This window comes from Accipiter gentilis, chromosome 5 (assembly GCF_929443795.1).
Source record: "Accipiter gentilis chromosome 5, bAccGen1.1, whole genome shotgun sequence".
In the NCBI taxonomy this organism is placed as follows: domain Eukaryota; kingdom Metazoa; phylum Chordata; class Aves; order Accipitriformes; family Accipitridae; genus Astur; species Astur gentilis.
This window is the reverse complement of record NC_064884.1, coordinates 45,026,741-45,044,926: the sequence shown is the minus strand read 5'-3', so window position 1 is coordinate 45,044,926 and position 18,186 is coordinate 45,026,741. Positions and strand designations below refer to the sequence as shown.

The window sequence follows — 18,186 nt, the reverse complement described above, 5'->3', positions numbered from 1 at the left end:
TGACATCTCACAGTGCTTTCTTAAACCTTTTTTGTGTATCAGGCATAAATGTGGAAGTGCAATATTATGCTCTATCAGCCAAAACCAGTCCATGTTGTTCGGTCAGCTCTTTTGGCATAATATATGGAAAACTTAAGAAGATTCTTCTGTTTACCATTTTGAATATTTAATGCTAATTTTTATTATACTTTATCACAATGTGTATTGATTGCATTTTTTTTAGTAGTGAAGAAGCTTCCTTCTCCCCTCTCTCTCTCTCTCTCTCCCATGAGTGGTTTAAACTATTTCCTTTTTCTTGCCTGTCATCATTTACAATTCAATAAAAATACATCCCTAAACATGAAGGGCAAACTGGAGTAACAATACAGCCTCCCACCCTCCAGTGCCCATATAGTGTCCTTAATAGCATCTGACATATCAAGATTCTGGGAGTCCTTAGTCAGACTTTTCTTCTGCAGAGGATCTCTGGGAAAGCCTGGAAAAAGCTAGTGGGAAGCCTATTGCTGCTGTGATGAATACATGGACCAAACAAATGGGATTTCCACTCATTTATGTGGAAGCTGAACAGGTAAATATATAACTGTGTGTTTTTCGGATCAGAAATTCTGCCTTTAGCTGTGTTTTAGGATCGTATTTAGTAGTATGGCAGTACAATGGGTTGTTTTGTTCAGTGACAGTTCTGTTTCTGAAGGGAGGGGAAGTGCAGCTCACTTGAGGAACCTAGTGCAAAGCGATATGGAGTTATTCCACAAGCGCTCTAGATCATGTGCTTGGAGTTTGCTGACATAGCCCGTTTGCTCTTTGTGTGTGAAATGTGTGTTTGGGGGAGGGAATATCTGACTTAGCTCCCCTTGCCACACCTTTTGCTTCTCACTCCAGTTCAATTATGCTTATTCTACAAGATTGCAGGGTGAGTGAGGATTACTGGCTAGAAGCTGAGGTCAGACAACAAATTCAGATGAGAAATAGGGCATGTCTGTTTTAACAGTAACAGTGATTAATGCAAGGGAATGATTCCTGAGGTGGCTCCTTTTTCTGGAGGAGAATACAAGTTACTCCATTTAACAGAGGGCACATGAATGTATTGTACAGAAGCTGAGATTAGATGTCTGATAATTTCTCCCTCTCTTTCCCCCTGCTTCTTCCCCCCTCCCCAGCAAGAAGATGACAAAGTGTTGAAATTAGTCCAGAAGAAATTCTGTGCCAGTGGACCATATACTGGTAAGATGAGTGCTAAGAGCAGGAATGGAGTGTTTGTTGACTTTCATGCAATGGCAGCAATTTTGAAAGATGAAACAGTTGCACTGCAGAGCAGGGAGGTGCTCTGCTTTGATTCAGGGGTTTAAGTATTTGTTAAAACTGTAGAAAATCTAAGGTTGAGCACTCTCACACATGTGGTTTCTGTGTCCTCCTTGAATGGAGAACAGCATTCATCTGCTGTCTTTGGCTCAGTTTTCATACTGAGATGCTCCTCTTCTGATGTCCAGTTTAAGGCCAGTGCTGCCATCTGAGGAGCTCTGTAAACTGCTGGTTTTACAGTAGTGCTGGAAAAAAATGCCTCGTATGGAAGCCGGCTCTATCTTAAGACACAGATTTCACCCATCTTCCATGCTTATAGAAATTATTTTAAATGTTTGGCTTGAAAGGTGATTTAGAGATTCTTGGTTTTTTTAACTCTAGAACTGCCATTTTCCTTCAGATTTGTGCCTTTTTTAAGTAGCCTTGCTTAAACTGCTGCTGAAACTTGATTGAACATCAGGCAGATCTTCTGAGTGTTGCATGGATACTTCTTTTTCCTTAGGCCTTCCTTTTTACTGTTTCTTCTTTTAGGGGAGGATTTCCCCATGTGGATGGTCCCCATAAGTATTTGTACAAGTGATGACCCCACCTGTGCCAAAATGCAAATATTGATGGACAAACCAGAGCTCACCTTGGTTTTGAAAGACATCAAACCAGACCAGTGGGTGAAGGTGAGTTGTCACAAAGGAGAACATAATACTGGGAATAAGTTTGATTGTCACTGTAATGTTCCCTTGCATTTAATTTTTCTCTCCCGCCCTCCCCGCCCCTTGCAATATTGTATTTCTTATGGAGAGGCCTCTCTGTGTTGCTACTGAACATTGGCTCCTCTCTATAATGCTTGCTTAGTGCAGTCCTTTGCCTTCCAAGAGTGGTCTAGACAATGTAAACTTGAACCTTTTAGGAGTCCTAGCTCGGAAAAAACAGTGTGCAATTAGAGGCAGCTTTTGAGTTGAAATGTGGTGGCTTTTTTGGTATCCCATGGCAACCACAGTTTAGTTAAAGTCCATCCTGAGCAAAAATAGTCCTGTTTATCTTTCATTAGTGTGAAGGTTTTCAACTGGCTATTGCCAGACAAGTACAAATCTGTAAGTGAAAAAAAATCACTGTTGAGGTCTACTGCAGACACCAGTCAAACTGAATTTAAAAATTGAAAGACAGCAACTGGCTGGGACTATTGCTGTATGAGCTACTGAGGTTGAAGAGTAATTGTTTCTAAGCTGGAGCTGTATTCTGAGATGTGACTCTGAAATAACATTAAGGGTTAGTCTCTCTGAATATTAATCGAATCTTCCGTATTTAAATGGGAATTTAAATTTAAATCTCCCATTTAACTAACATGGGCATTCCAGCTGTCAGGCCTGCATATTCTCTTGAATCACCATATGTATCTGGGTCCTCCTTGGTAATGAAGAGGGGCATGAAATGAACAATTCTGAAAATGCCCTGTCTAAATGAGGGTAAAATTTGATATTTCTGCCTGAGAAGGCAACAATCCAGCTCAGTCCAAGGTGAATTTGTAGGACCGCTGGCTGTGAAGTTGTCAGTCTGTGAGGTTTTTAGTGCCATGGTCCTGAGGACTGGCAGCTGGACTGACCAAAATCATAGTAGCAGCAAAGGGGGTGACTTTCTGATGAGCTCAGCAATGTTTTTGGTTTATGTCAGGTACTATTGTTCAATCAGCCACAATATTTGGCCATGTACAGTAAAATGCTAGTAGGTAGTAGAGTGTAGCTAGTATAGTTCATCAGGCTTACTGACCATGACTTGCTTTTATGCTGGGCAGAGGTGCTTGCTCCCCTTTCTTGAGAAAATGGCTGTATCAAAATTGAATGGAGCCGGTTGTGGGAGGCAAGTTACTAAAGTTAAGATTCTAGCACCTGCAGTCTCCTGCATTTTTTCTTCTTGGTGCATGACTACCCTTATTTCAGTTAGGATTTACCCCTAGAAGAGAAGTTTCTCTTTTCTCCTTGCTCCTAGTTTTAACTCTAGCTTCTGTTTCCTTATGCCAGCTTGCTCCCATCTTCTATACCTCTTAGTGAGCATTTCTTCTTTGAGGTCTTTAGTCTTTCTCCCTTATGATTTGTTTTTTCTTTTTACTTAAATGATAGTGACTGAGCTGCAATGCTTTGAGAAATTTCTAGAGGTCCAAAAAATAAAAAGCATTTCCTTATTTGTTCCTTAGTTTTAATTTTTTACTCTTTGGTACTTTCCAGTTAAACCTTGGAACAGTAGGGTTTTACCGTACTCAGTATAGCCCTGACATGCTGGAGAGTTTAATACCAGCCATCAGAGACCTCTCCCTACCCCCTGTGGACAGGCTTGGCCTGCAGAATGATCTTTTCTCTCTGGTAAGCAAAGCTTTGCTATTCTGTTGAATGATGAGAGCTACAGTAACTGCAGAAATCAGTGTCTGAAGAGTCAGTCTCAGTTTCTGGAGGCAAAGTGCCTTTGGGATTACTGCATACATCTAGCTATTAATTATCTTGGCAAGTTCTAACTTGTATTACAAGACTTAAAACCTATGGAAGCAGTCTGCCTATAACTCCTGTCACGCTGTTCTCTGTAGGGGTGTTTTATACTATAGTATTTTTTACAAAATTGTTTTGAGAACTTGCTTTCTTATTACTTGTCAAAATAAGGGTATGACCCCCTCAGTGACTTTATCAAATGCTATCAGCACCATGTGCTTTACTCAGTTGGGCTTGTTATAACTGTCCTCCACTGGAGGAGGTGGCTGTTTGGGATTCTTACTGTTTAAAAGCAAGGGCTTACCCCCAAAGCAGTTGTTGCTAGCTCTGAACAATTAGTTACTGTACTCTGTATTTCAGATTGTACTTTCTTATTCTTGCCAGTCAGCTAGTATACGGAAACTTTTAAAAATGTGGGTTTGATACCCTGCCTCACTAGCTTCAAAGCTTGTAACTCTTGTCATGGCTTTGTTGAAGGGGTTTGAAACAGTAGCCTAAGTCATTTCCCAAATATTGCAAGACTAGTGGGACAAAAAAAATTGAGCAAATAATGCATGTAAGAACATTGTGTTAGACTCCTGTTTTGGTTTCAGGTTTAATCATGTTTTTATCACAGGTGAATATAGCTTAGATAATAAAAATTGATCTTCACCACTTTTCCGGTACCATAAATTACTGGTCTGGTTCCAAATTAACAAAAATCTGAGCAATCTGGTTGGAGATACCTACCGTACCTGTTATCAACTGCACTAAGCACAGAAGTGTTTTCATGATGCTGTGAAGCAGTTAATATAAAATTTTCCTGGCAGAGGTGGAAAGGCAGTACTACTTATACTAATCTATGGGAAGCAGGAAGCAGAAATTACTTCTGCAGTTTTACACTCTCAATTTAAAGAGCAAAAATTAAATCTCTAAATCTTTACAGTTTTTAGTTAAAATAAGATTTGGGTGGGTGTAATATCTTGCTGAGAATAACTCTGGGGGTTTGCTTTTTCTTGCCAGCGTTGCTGCAATTTTGTTGTCACTTAATCTCCTTGCCTGTTTCTTGTTTGCAAAATGTACTTATAATTACATAGCTGTCTCTTTGTAAAGTGCTTACCTGTGTATAAAAAGCATTGTGTGCCATGAGCAGACAGCTAAGGTGCTTTGACTAGCGTTAACTCACCTTGGCAGAGCCCCACAACAGAGACAAGAGTTTATATGCAGGCTGTGCAAATTGAACAGGGAGGACTGTAAAATAATGTGATGAGCCATTTATTAAATGTCTTAATTCTGTTTGGAAGTAAGATTAATCTGTGTCTTTTCCTCTCCCAGGCCCGAGCTGGAATCATTAGCACTGTAGAGGTTCTAAAAGTCATGGAAGCTTTTGTGAATGAGCCCAATTATACTGTGTGGAGCGACCTCAGCTGTAACCTGGGGATTCTTTCAACTCTCTTGTCCCACACAGACTTCTATGAGGAAATCCAGGTGTTCGTGAAAGATGTCTTTTCACCAATAGGGGAGAGACTGGGATGGGACCCCAAACCTGGAGAGGGTAGGAAACTTATGCTGTGAAATCCAGTAGTGGGTTTGGAAAACTCATGTGTAAATAAGCCATCAGGATTTTGGGAAATGGAAGAGAAGGGAGGAAGAGGAATCTGAAGTAGCCATTCAGGGATATTTTTGTATTTAAAAACAGACAAACACAAAACTGCCAAACAACCCTCTGTTATCAGGCACAAGTTAAAATGGTAAAACTTTTCCCTACCTGGTCACTTACCTGGTCAATTTTTATCAAAAAATTCTCTGCTTTAATTTTGCATCTATTGGAGTGCATGAAACTTATTAGACTACAAGGTTGGAAAATACATGCATGTTTACTTGTCCTAGTCAGTCCTGTTGTGGACGCAAATGGTTAATATTACTGACTTAGCTCAGGTTACAGGCCTAGCCTGTTGTGTTTGGGCCAGAATCATCTTCTCCTAACCTCTTGCTATAAAAAAAAAATAATCAATGTATTCTCCAGCTGGCACCAAGGAGAGTGAGAAAAGGCCTAGTTTCTCTAGATACACTGAAGCATGTGGAAGGATTGTTATCCAGCTCTGTCCTGATCACTCTAGGTGGAAGAACACTTAAATTAATTGCTGAATTGTGTCTCCAAATAATTATTCTTTTCCTCCTACTTGCTCATTAGGTCATCTAGATGCCCTTCTGAGAGGTCTGGTCTTAGGCAAACTAGGAAAAGCTGGGCACAAGGCAACATTAGAAGAAGCCCGACGCCGATTTAAGGACCATGTGGAAGGAAAACATATGCTGTCAGCTGATCTGAGGAGTCCTGTAGGTTACTGTAAATTTTGGTTCCCAAAAGACTGTCCCCACTCACTTAGCACTGTGTGCACTGAACTCTTGTATTTCCAAGAATAGGGAAGCCAGTGTCAAGGTATGAGACCGACTGGTTTTGGCAGAGGTGGTGGGAGCTTGGATAAGTCCAGTTATGAAGAAAATGATACTGGGGAGCATGGTACAAACATCTCTGTGTTTCTTGACTCAAGTAAGCCTCATCTGTTGTGGCCAATGCTTAGTCATAACTAATAAGCTCAGCTGTACACCCACTTTGACTGCCACAGAACAACTCTGGTCTCTAGATCGTTTTGGGTTTTGAAGGCTATTCAAGTGCGGTGCTGAACCTGAGCTGATGTCTACTCATTTACATCCATCCATGACGAGACTATGTCCTGCAGGTTTAAAAGCACTGTGGTAAACTGCAGTGATCGTGGAAGAGCTCTGCAGGTGTCAGCTTGGCCCTGCAGAGCACAAAGTCTAACTATGGTAGATATGGATTGAGTGTATGTGAAGTACTCACTAGCGGGGTGTTGCGTGGTACAAAGATTTCTTGTTCTGGTGTTTTGCTGTGGTTGAAATTACCAAAATTACGCTGAAATTGAGGAAGAGGTAAAGGAGTTGATGCATCTTTAAAATCCAGTCCTAAAACATAGAAGGGATCAGTGCTGATATCTTCCAGATCTGTTTACTTGTCTTAAATCTACCCCAAATATGTAGAAATTGACTGTTACACTTCTAAAAGTGTGTTTTTTGAAGGACCTTGCTTGTTTATGCTCTATCTTAGGTATATGTAACTATTTTGAAGCATGGAGATAGTACTGCTTTAGACACTATGCTGAAGGTGAGTGCACACTCTGTTGTTAACACTGCCAGCTTATGCAATGAAAAGCTAAATATTCTACCCTACAAGTTCCTCTCAGACATAGTTTATCTGCGCACACAGGCTCAATCCAATGTTTTACAGATGATGTGAACGCTAGGGCTTCATTGTATTCCTTAGTCCATGGGTAGTGTGAAATTGCCACCTAGTGGATTGTTGCATCTCTCATTTTGGGATTATTTTTCATTGCTTGGAGGCACAGTCCTACTATGACCTTATATAAACAGTGGCAAAGATCAGTTTATTACTAATGGTACTTTCTGCTGATGTACGTATAATGAGGTCCCTAATGTGGACAGCTGCAGGTTGATTCGTTAACAAGTTCAATTTGTCACATATTGGGCTTGAAGACTAATCTAGCAGCTTTAACATATACAGCAAGCTCAGTAATGCTAGGTAAAAAGTCAGCATTTAATATCATGCATTAATATTATTCACTTTGGCTTTGAAGCTTCACAAGCAAGCAGACATGCAGGAGGAGAAGAACCGAATTGAACGAGTTCTTGGAGCCATTTCTCAACCAGAACTGATTCAAAAAGTTCTCACCTTTGCACTTTCAGTAAGTTATTGGAAAAGCTGCTGCTTCCTTATCTCATGAGAATGACAAGTGCGCATGAGTAACGCGCTAGAATAGGAGCAATAGTCTTAACGATTAAATCTTTGAGTTGTATCTTAAACTTTGGGGGCGGGGGGGGGGGGGGGGGGAAGCTATCATTGACAGATTCAGCATAGAAAAGCATAAGGCCAATTCAGCATAGAAATTTATAAAGCCAACATGCTATATCTGTTCAAACAGTCTTGAATACTTGTCTACACTTTCCTCTTCAGGAAGAGGTACGTCCGCAGGACACGGTATCTGTTATTGGTGGAGTAGCTGGAGGCAGCAAGCAGGGGAGGAAAGCTGCTTGGAAATTTGTAAGGGACAATTGGGAGGAACTTTATAATCGATACCAAGGTGGATTCTTAATATCCAGACTAATAAAGGTACGTGCAGCTGTGAAAAAAGTCCTGTTCACATACATGACCAAAACTAAACTGTTACATTTGAAATGCTAAATGCTTACCCTTGGTTAATATTTTTTTCCTTCAGCTAACAGTGGATGGATTTGCAAATGATAAAATGGCCTCAGAAGTTAAGGTAAGAAATTTTAGTTACAGTGATTAACATCACCTGTGACAAACATTGTGTGCTCTAGACTGTAAGCACCTAATGGAAGAGCCATGAGTTTCTATGAGGCTTTTGTTTTTGAACCGTGGCTCTGCCTCTATTTTGACTGTTGCCTAGTCCCTGAATTGCACTGCTTTAGGTTGAGTTATTTTATTGAAATGTCTTGAATTAGCAGTTTCACGAAGTAATGTGCAACTTCTAGTGGTTTCTGTTTCATTTGTTTCACTCATTTAAACTTTTGTAAACTCCAGCACAGTTTGTGGCAATGGTTTTGAGACTCCCCAAGAGACAACCTTTAAAGATAATTGTAGCAAAATTTGTAGTTGTTACAACTTCCATAGTAAGCTGAGGCTTTTACACCACCACTTCATTCCTCCCCAGACTGATATGGCACGTTCAGGGCTGACTGCGTTAGCACCCAGGGACTCCTGGGGGAATTAATTGGCTAAATTCCATACTATAGTTCCAAGTTTTATGTGGTCATTTGTGCTGTGTACTAAGAGCAAGACTTTGATACAAGGCAGGTTAATGTGTTTGGAGACAGTCTGTCTTGAAGTCAGTGGCTCAAGATGATGTGATTTCATTACTGCGCTCAAGTATCCCCTCTGACTTGGGAGTGTAGGTACTGCTCTTGGTAGAGTTTTGAGAATGTGTGTATGTTTTATTATTTACTCTTTGCCTGCATTTTTACAGGGACTCCTTCTTGGAAGAAGAAACTTAAATATATGGCCCTTAATTATCACTTTCCTGTTAGGAAAATACTCGGGAGGAATTCTTATTTCAAAGATAAGCTGAGCCATGAGCTCCATCTGTCTTTTTATCATCTAGTGATCTCTTCTTAGAAAAGATATAGTAGCATAAGTGATTTTACAGAGAAATCCTGCACTATAGTTATTTTTTTTTCTTAAAGAACACTTTGCAAAACATTTACCAGAACAATCATCCCTAACTAAATCATAACTACTTTCCAGGAGAACTTCCTGAGACAGTATACCTAGCTTTTAGCTGGAGTACTTACTGTGTCTGAGTCTCGATGTCACCTTGTAGGGTATATCAGTGTGAGGTGATCTGCCAAATACTGGGAAAAACCTGCTTGTATGAAGATGGGGGATGACTCCCTCCTATGCCAGTTTACCCTTTAACCAATTGTGAAGTGCAGAGTCACAGGAGCCTCTGGTGCAGTTTCTTCAGCTTCAGCTATTTGCAGGGGATCGATATTGTTGATTCTGGAGGAAGAAATGTGAGGCTACTCAGGAAAATGCAGCTTGGAAAGAGGCTTAGGTAGAATGCTAAGAAATCTGATACCTAGACAAATGCTTTAGCAAAATGGCCTTAGGCTTCTGTTAGTGTCTTCTTCCAAGTATCCAGAAATACACACTTGATTTGCTGCTTGTTTGTTGCCTCCCAATGAGGCACTGAGTGCATCTCTTCAAGTGCCGCTTGCTGTCCCTGGCAGCAAGGACAGTAGAGGACAGGAGGCAGTGTTTGGGCTAGTTCATAGAAAGCTACTGTGGCTTTCCTTTAGCAGAGAAATGGAGGCATTTTGCTGTTCCCACTCTGTACTTGGGATTACAACGTCTTGCAAACTCAGCGAGCACCCTGCAAATTTTTCAGGGTCTATGATGTTGGTGAGAGCAGATAGCAGGAACTGTAGCCAGACAAGGAACATAATTCACAAAAGCATTTCTATATGATCTAGGGAATCTGGCGACTTAAAAATATAATCTTGTCTATGCCTGTTTATACCCTTATGGATGGTTGTGTGCTTTTTATACAGGCCTTCTTTGAGAGTCACCCAGCTCCATCGGCAGAACGCACTGTCCAGCAGTGCTGTGAAAATATTCTGCTGAATGCAGCTTGGCTGAAGCGGGACGCCGAGAACATCCACCAATATTTTCTGCAGCGCAAGGCCCCACCAGCCATGGTGTGAATCTGTGCATGCCACTGCTGCAGTCCTGCTGCCGCCTCATGGGGAGAGGGAGGAGCTACCCAACAGCTGATTCATATGCCAAGAATTTGGAGTCTTTTTCTCAAACCAATGGGGATTGGACAATGAATGTAGTTAACTGGTTCCTGCTCACACTCCAGATTTAAATTCTATTAAAATTATCAGCAATTCAGCAAAAAAAAAAGAGAGAAAAATCTGTAAATATGATAGTAATAAAATAGAGCATAACAAAACTGTGAAACTTCCTCAAGCCTTGTCAGTGGTTAAAATATTTAACACCCCCCTCCTGACACTCTTATTGACAGATGTTCTGTTTTTTACACCTTCCCCCAGCCCTCCCCAAAAAAAAGGAAACCAGTGGTTTCTAGGTCAGTGGAATTTTGTGGAGAGTCTGGGGCAAGAATGGGTTAATGCCTCTGAGCGTTGTGTGGAACAGGTCACTCGGAAAGGCAGGTAGCTGGTATAACATAGAGTCTGTGCATCATTCTAAGTGCAAGGTTTTGGGGAGATGTTCCTGCAACCCCCCCCAATCCAAGGATAGTAGGTTCCCTCCCTTTTGTGTTACCTCTCAGCAAAAAGAAAAATGTTCTGTTGCTCTTCGGTTTTTCTCCTTGGTTCCACTTGCTGATGTCCTTCTTAGAGATAATGGAATTGTAAGGAAACATCTTTCATAGCCACATTAAATAAGAGAAAGATTCATGCAAATTTTTTTTTTCTTACTAAATTGCACCCTCAAAATGCATGCAAATGAGGAGATAACTACTGTGTGACTGGTTCTCCTGGCTGCTGTTAGGGCAGGTCTCTTCTATTCAAGACACCGTTATTTGTCTAAAAGATCCAGCTTGTTCAATCTCCTCATGGCTGTAGCAACACTAGCTTTTCGTTCCTTTCTGTGATGTTGATGGTAATTTGATTCAGAAGCCTTAAATTAGTGATGACTGGCGTGATGATGAAGTCTAAGCTGTGTGCCATCATTTACTTCACAAAGCAGCGTGGTCTACTAACCAGACACAACACCCTCTAATACAAAGGTTGGAGTTCCATATATTTTTTTTTTTCTTTAACAGGAATTCGTATTTGGTGTGGCTTAACTGTATTTCAGAAGGTCATCAGACTAACTGTCAGACTGCTTCCCTGAAACATTTTTGTGCTATTGTTTAAAAAAAAAAAAATTAAAACAGTTGGCGTTAATAAAAATGTCAATGTGAAATTCATGTCCTGATCTTGTGTTCTGTTTGAAGCCTGAAAGAGTGTTGCTGCTTTCAAAGGACCTAAACCTCTGAGGGAACAGCGGAGGTCACGTGTCGATGGTGTCTTTAACAGCCCCAAGGAAACCCTTGTTCTCAGCCTTCTCCTCTTCTGCTATCAGTGCTAGGTCTTAGGGCAGCTGAATGAGCACATACCGTACTGATCGTAAGTAGATCTTGTGTAATCTGAATAAAGATTGTAGTCAAGCACTAAAGAACTAACCAGGACAGAATTTGGAAGGTAAAGGAAAGGGAAAATAATTGTGAATAAGCAAATTTCTATTAAACAAACACCTGAAAAGTTGAGGGACTCTGCAAGTGGGAATAGTGTTGTGCAGATGCTGCTGATGCCAACAGCGATGAGCCAGGGCAGGGATACACACCAGAATGGGCAAGTTTATAGTTAGCGGGGGCACAGTGCTCTTGAACAGTATCGCATGGGTTGGTATCCCTAGGGCCAGTGTGGCTATGTGGTCAGAAACGAGACTGAAACAGGAATTCTGTTTGTCCTGAGTCATATCTGTTAACTTGACTGATGTTTTTTCCTGCTGTCAGCACTGCAGAGCCAATGTAATTTCAGAAGAGTAAGCTGGTTTCTCTTCTGCTTCTTGCACATTGACAAAATAACATGCAAAGTTGTGATTCCAGCATGACTGGTGATGTATGAAATGAGAAGTACTGTAGCTGCAAGTTGAGGTGATCTTGTTTTGACTTTAAACAATGCAAATGACATGCAAGCAGTTGAAGGAGAGCGACAAAAATAACAAGCTTGTGGTCAGTGAGCAAACTGAATAGTCTCAGCAGACTGACTAGTCCTAGTCTCTTCTGCATGCAAAGAAAGTAGATTTTAATTCTTCATGAAAGTAAGTTTTGGATTTGTCCACTTAATGTGAGATCTTTTTTTTCCATTAGAGACAAACTGATGCTCAGGAGAGGGTGCAAGAGTTACTGTGGATGAGGAAAGAGATGAAATGGGGCTCACATGATGATTAGCAAGGATATTGTCCGTAAGAATTGAGTGTATTTGCTAGGGCTGTTGAGGGTGCAGTGTCCCAGCACACATCAGGGATACCTAAATGATACAGAAGCTAGCTTTTAACAAGGACTCCACTGTATCTATTCAGGTTAAGCATGTTTGAAGAAATCTTGATATATTCTTTCTTCCCTCTCAGGCAGTTTCATTGGTTTCTGTGTCTTAGATAAAGACCTAAACTATGTAGGTAATAGTGGTGTCCTTTATTCCTAGTACAGGCTTATAATGGAAATAAAAGCAATATACGTTTTCCCAGCAACAGTAGGAGGAGTTTGCCTCCATGTCTCTTCTATCACTGTCAGGTGTAATGAGATGGTCCTGCCTGGATGAGTCCTGGTGATTGAGTGATGACAAAAGTCTGCATTGAATCTGGCTCACAAAAACATTGGTGTGAAAATCTCCTTCAACATCTGGCACATAAAGGTTTTCTTAACGATTAAACTTACTATGTGCACCCACTTCTTCACTGAGAGGGTGGTCAGTCACTGGACCAGGCTCCCCACAGAAGTGGTCATGGCACTAAGCCTGTCAGAGATCAAGGAGAGTCTGGATGATGCTCTTAGTCATACGGGTCCGTTTTAGGTAGTCCTTTGAGGAGCAGGAAGTTGGACTTCATGACCCTTATGGGTCCCTTCCAACTTGAGATACTCTATTTGTTGTTCCTTTAACTTACTTTTTTGATACAACGCTAGTACCTGGCTTTAATCTTGGCACTTATAAGTAACCAACCTTGTCCTTTTGTCTTCTGTTTGCCTCCCTATCCCCCCCTCCAACAAAACCACAAAAAGCTTTCTTTAGTGAGCATCCTCCTGCCTAGGAGGCAGAAGTTGTTCCAAAATAGATGATGTCTGTTGTTGTTACCTTGGCCTTCTCTTGTTCTTCATAGTTTCAGGTAAACTTACGGAAACTACTTGTTGCAGACCTCTGTTTTTTGTTGCAGACAGGTTAGCTGTGCTGTGTCCAAGGTACTGCCTTGCCGTAAAGCTTCCCCTTTAAAGAAGTAGGGGCTTGATTCCTGCCAAGGTGGAACATTGGTCTTATAAAATATGGATTGATACAGCCAGTTTGCAAGTCAGGCTTTTGCCTAGTGAGCTGTCTTACTGCTGTGCCAAAACTGTTTGCTTGAACTTCAGGTGATCAGGCTTGGGACAGCTGCTGCCCTTACTGCAGGGGCTGCTTCCTGCTCATATGTCAACTGAGGCAGTGGTTTATGAAGAAAAATGTATTAAAGCAATGTAAATTTCTTGGTCTTGAGCAGAGGATGCATGAGTGATTCGTGCAATGTTCTTTTAGCCTTGAGATTAAAGGGTTAATTCATATTTTAAAATCATTTCTGAAACAAATCCATGCTGCAGATTGTTGGGGGCTTGGAGGAAGGGGGCATGGTTGGGGGATAGTTCATTTTTTACCTGTCCTTTTTTTAAATTGTCTCCCTAATCATCTTGCCTTGGTCGTGATTAGGCGTAGCAGCCTTGGCTAGGTGGATCTTCAGTTTGAGATGTGTCCTTTTTTCCTACCCCATCAGCCTTAGATAACTGAATCTGAGTTTTAAGGAAATCTCAGCATGTTCATTTGTTTGCTTCTCTTAGCAGGGGCAGTAAAAATAATGAAAATAGTTGAAATCTAGTCGGTGTTGGTTGCGACTGGAAGCTGATACAAAGCCAGTTTGACACTGAGCCAGTATGGAATCGTCAGGCACCTGCACTGCGTTTGGCCCCATGACACTGAAATGCAGAGCTTCAAATAAGCTGGAAACTGAGTTTTTTAAATTGTTTTTGGGAACGCTTACAGCGGGCGGAGAACTGGTGGCCTCCTGCCCTGCCATTGCTGACGCAGATCCAGTCCTGCCACTGACACAGCCAGGTTTGCTCGGAAAGCATCCCCTCTATTTAAAAAAATAGTAATCGCACGTGTGAACTCTCCAAAGCAATTTGGAAAAGGCAAGTTTTGTAATAACAAAAATATACATTCCTATATATAGTCATTGCTTTGATATTTGCAAGACTCTTACACGTGGGATAGAATATTTAATCTGTCAGGGAAAAAAGCACAGGCTTGCCAGGCGGATGTGGAATTAGCTGGGAAAGTTTCAGAATCCAGTTTACTCTCCAAAAATACCCAGGTTTCAGACCAAAATTTTATCTAGCATAAGGGGAACTGCAACATCTGGAAAGACTTATTATTTGCTTCCCCAAAGGCCAGGCTCTCTTCCCAAACATACTTGCGTTAAGAATATGCTCCATCTTTTAAATTAGAGTAAAATTAAATGGTGTACAGCAAAAAAAGAAAAAGTCTGTGAACCCTTTGAAAAACAATCAAAAACCCAGCAAAACCCTAAGCTTGACTTCCCAAATCCTTCTCCAACGTGTATCTACTTGTTTCTGTACAGGGTCATGAGATGCAGTGAGGTCTCGGTGTTATCCACCATTGACTGTCCCTGTGATTAGCTGTTATATTGCTGTGTTTCAGAGACTTTACACCTATGTCCTTGTTAAAGGTACCTTAACCCATGCAAAAGACCTGTGTGACTGAAAATGCTCTGTGGCAGGCGATGGATAAATGAGTCTTGGCCATGAGGATCAGGACAAGGCTCATGGCAGCCATAGGATTGATACCAACTTGAGTGAAGCCGCCTTGTATTGCTGAGCGGATTCTGGTTAGTGAAGGAGGATCACGTGTGGCTTGTCCTTCAGTGACGATGTCAACATGAGCATCCTTCCACCCCCCAGTGAAGGAAGGACCAAGCAGTAACAAGCAATCAAAAATCGGGCTGAGCAGTGGCTGGCTCAGGGAGCTCCATTTGGGCTCTTTCAGACTTTCAGTACAGGAGAGCTCCATTTGCTGTGCTAAATTTGTGGTTTAAGGTTAAAATTACTCATGTTCAAGTGAAAATGTGTGGGGAAAATACACGTATGTGCCAAAACTCAGAGCCAAAGAGGATAGCGTGCTGTGCTCCACCGTAATCCTTTTCACTGGGTTGATGTTGTGGACTCATTAACTTTTCTTTTACAGGGACCCAAACAAGGAAAGAAAAGTGAGGTTATTTTAAGACTGAACATAACCAAAGTGCTTGGAAATAATTCCCTCTAAGCAAGGAAGACCAGGTGAGTGTCTCTGCTCAGCCTTGTGTAACTTAGTCATCTGTGCCGGCTGGATTTCATCCAGGTTTTTTTTCAAAACTGGATTTCATCATCTGACTGTTAGGAAAATGCATCTTCTCTTTGCAGCACCTAAGTCAGCCTTTGGGCTGCTCCAGCAGGGTGAGATGGAGCGCACAGAAATCCACCATGTTGCTGCAATTCAGGATTAGAGAAGTGTGGAGTGTTAAGCAGCCTTTAAGGTTTTGCTTCCTACAGCGGAAGGGCCACACCTGGTGCACATGTTGTCCTTTCAAAGCACATGTGGTGGTTCGTGTAAATAATCTTATTTTGGATTCCTGTGTAACTTCTTAAATCTGGTGTCATCTAAACTCTGCTTGATTTACAGTGGTTCCTTAGAGGTTTCCACTGAACTCCAAGCTCTGGACATAAATAAAATCACAGATAGTTCCTGTCCCTTGGAATTTCTCTGTATGTAGGATTTTCTGAGAAACCTGAAGGTACTGAGCAGCCTCGATAGACTCGGGAAGGGAAACCTTGTCACCTAGTTTGTTCTATCCATTTCGCTTGCCGAAATAACCCCCAAGTACCCTGTCTCTAGAGTCAGCAGCTTTTCAGCATTTCTCTCCCAGTTTCTGTAGTCAGTTTATGAAAACAGGAGATGATATAAGCCTCTGTAATGTGAATGCTGAGTATGCCATTTATGGCAATGAGGAGAAAAACAGTGCATCTAGCTCAAGTTTACAGCTCCAGCCCAAGCACTACCAGAGCAAGCTGATTCCACAGTCTCGCTTATCCTGATTTTACACTGGGTTTTCGGGCTTTCCTTGCTACCAAGGCCAGATTTGTAGAAAATTCTTTAGTGCTTCTCTCTCCCCCTGGCTTTCCTATAGGAGCAGTCCCTAAGGAAAGTCATCCTGGTCAGGAAAGTCATCCTGGTCAGCAACGAGGAAGGGCTGCAGCGGTCAGTGAAATTGCACTTGCTGAAGGACTGTGCGCTTCTGGGTTGTGTCCTAGAGCTTAGGGCTGGGGAGGGCAATAGGGAAGCAGCTTGGAGCAGGACAGGGTTCAGCTAATCCCAGCAGCAAACTGCAGCTGTGTACCAGGCTCCTCTGTTCCTGTCTGGTCTCCTCCCTGCTGGGGATTAGCTGCAAGAGAGTGAATTTCACCTGATTTCAACCCAAATGCTGCTCAGTGAGTTGACTTTGATCTGCTAGCGGAGGCGTACTACAGAGTGGTGAAGAGGGCTGTACATGAAGTGAACTCCATACTTCAGACTGAATAACGTGTCTGTTCTGTTCCATGAGTCAAGCTGTAAATAATAATTGGTCTTAAACGAGTCAACGATGTGAAGCGTTTACCACTCTGCCCGTCCAGAATCCTCCGCTGGTGCAGATTTACCAGGGAGCGGCACCCCTCTCTCCTTCTGCTAGCACCACGTGCCATGGTCACGCTGTCGGTGCCCCCGCATCCTGCGCTCCTTTGCTGTCTTATCTTGGACATCTCAAAGGTTTGCAGTCACCAGTGAATGCAGTCCCCATCCACCTTCCGGAGGTTAGTCTCAGGTTTGTTTTTCCAGCTGGAGTGGCTGAGAGAAGTGCAGGCAAGTCACCGTAAGAACGTGCAACAAGATGATGGCAGCAGGACAAACAATTAAAATCCTGATGTATGGACCTTTTTTAGCCCTGCTTGTAACTGGATTAAACGTGCCAGCATTGATACTTAGTACTCCTCATCCAGACATCCCAAAGCACTTTACAAAAGCAGCTGATCCAGATCAGTCCCCATTTTAAAATCTGAGACTCAAGGCATAGGTAGGCAAAAGAAGTTCTCCGAGATTCTCCTGCAGGCCGCTGGCAGAGGTAGGGACAGTATCTAGGTCTCCTGAGCCCCAGAGTACCAGTCCGTCCTTGTAACCTGAATTTCTTTAGGGGAATGATGAATCGCTATGGGCGAGTCCACTTCCTCAGCAATGAGTAAGACCAGTCTTCAGGGGCCAGCACTTGTTTTGCCCTGCAGCATAACACTTTCCTCGGGTTTGTGGAGGGAAACAGTAGTAGTGTGGGACAGGAAGGCCTGGAGACATCAAGGATGAGTTAGACTGTTCTTCCCTATCTTCCGTTTTATAGGGGAGGGAAGCCTGCTTGGGATTTCAGCTCACGGGAGGAAGCAGCGGTGGTGATGCTGGCCTCTGGAAGCTGCTCCACCTCTGTGTGTCCTGAGCTGGAGAAGGTCACGCGGCACCTAAAGCCTGACGTACCTTTCCTACAGCTGGTTGATAAATGCAGTTGTTTGCAACTAGAATGACAGTGTGCCTTTAGCTGCAAGGACTGACTCTGTATGGTACAGGAATGCGACTGTCAGGACAGTCCCTCATGCTCATCGTGTTGACTATTCCCAAGTATTCGTAACTCGAGAGTTTTCCCCTGCTGCGGTCAGCTAAACTTCCCCCCTTCCCCTCATTTACCCGTTCAGAGACGGTGGCATTCGATCGGATCCCATTTCTGGAGTGCGTCCCTTTCCCAAGAAACCAAAATATATTCAGAGCAGAGAATGATTAATGGAAGAAATATGACTGCCAGGGAAGACCAGAGCCTAATGCACGTCCGCCTGGAGAGGAGCTTGCCTCTCCCATGGCAGCAGCACCCTTCCTGGCATCCTCAGACTCCTACCCGCAGGAGAAGAGGATGGGGCTGGGTTGCCAGGTAATTGTCCCTTCT

General features: G+C 42.4%; 1 protein-coding gene across 2 annotated transcripts in view; it reads left to right on the top strand.

Moving 5' to 3' along the window:
- NPEPPS (aminopeptidase puromycin sensitive) overlaps window positions 1–11,302 on the top strand; it is a 39,074-nt gene extending 27,772 nt beyond the window's left edge. For both annotated transcript variants that reach the window (XM_049799431.1, XM_049799432.1), the window contains 11 exons: window positions 459–568; window positions 1,158–1,221; window positions 1,831–1,970; window positions 3,516–3,650; window positions 5,085–5,304; window positions 5,944–6,086; window positions 6,877–6,933; window positions 7,424–7,531; window positions 7,801–7,956; window positions 8,063–8,110; window positions 9,918–11,302. In XM_049799431.1, the coding sequence (XP_049655388.1) occupies window positions 459–568; window positions 1,158–1,221; window positions 1,831–1,970; window positions 3,516–3,650; window positions 5,085–5,304; window positions 5,944–6,086; window positions 6,877–6,933; window positions 7,424–7,531; window positions 7,801–7,956; window positions 8,063–8,110; window positions 9,918–10,070 (1,334 nt within the window). In that variant the 3' untranslated portion in view covers window positions 10,071–11,302. The remainder of the gene's footprint in view (window positions 1–458; window positions 569–1,157; window positions 1,222–1,830; window positions 1,971–3,515; window positions 3,651–5,084; window positions 5,305–5,943; window positions 6,087–6,876; window positions 6,934–7,423; window positions 7,532–7,800; window positions 7,957–8,062; window positions 8,111–9,917) is intronic.
- Window positions 11,303–18,186: the final 6,884 nt, after the last annotated feature.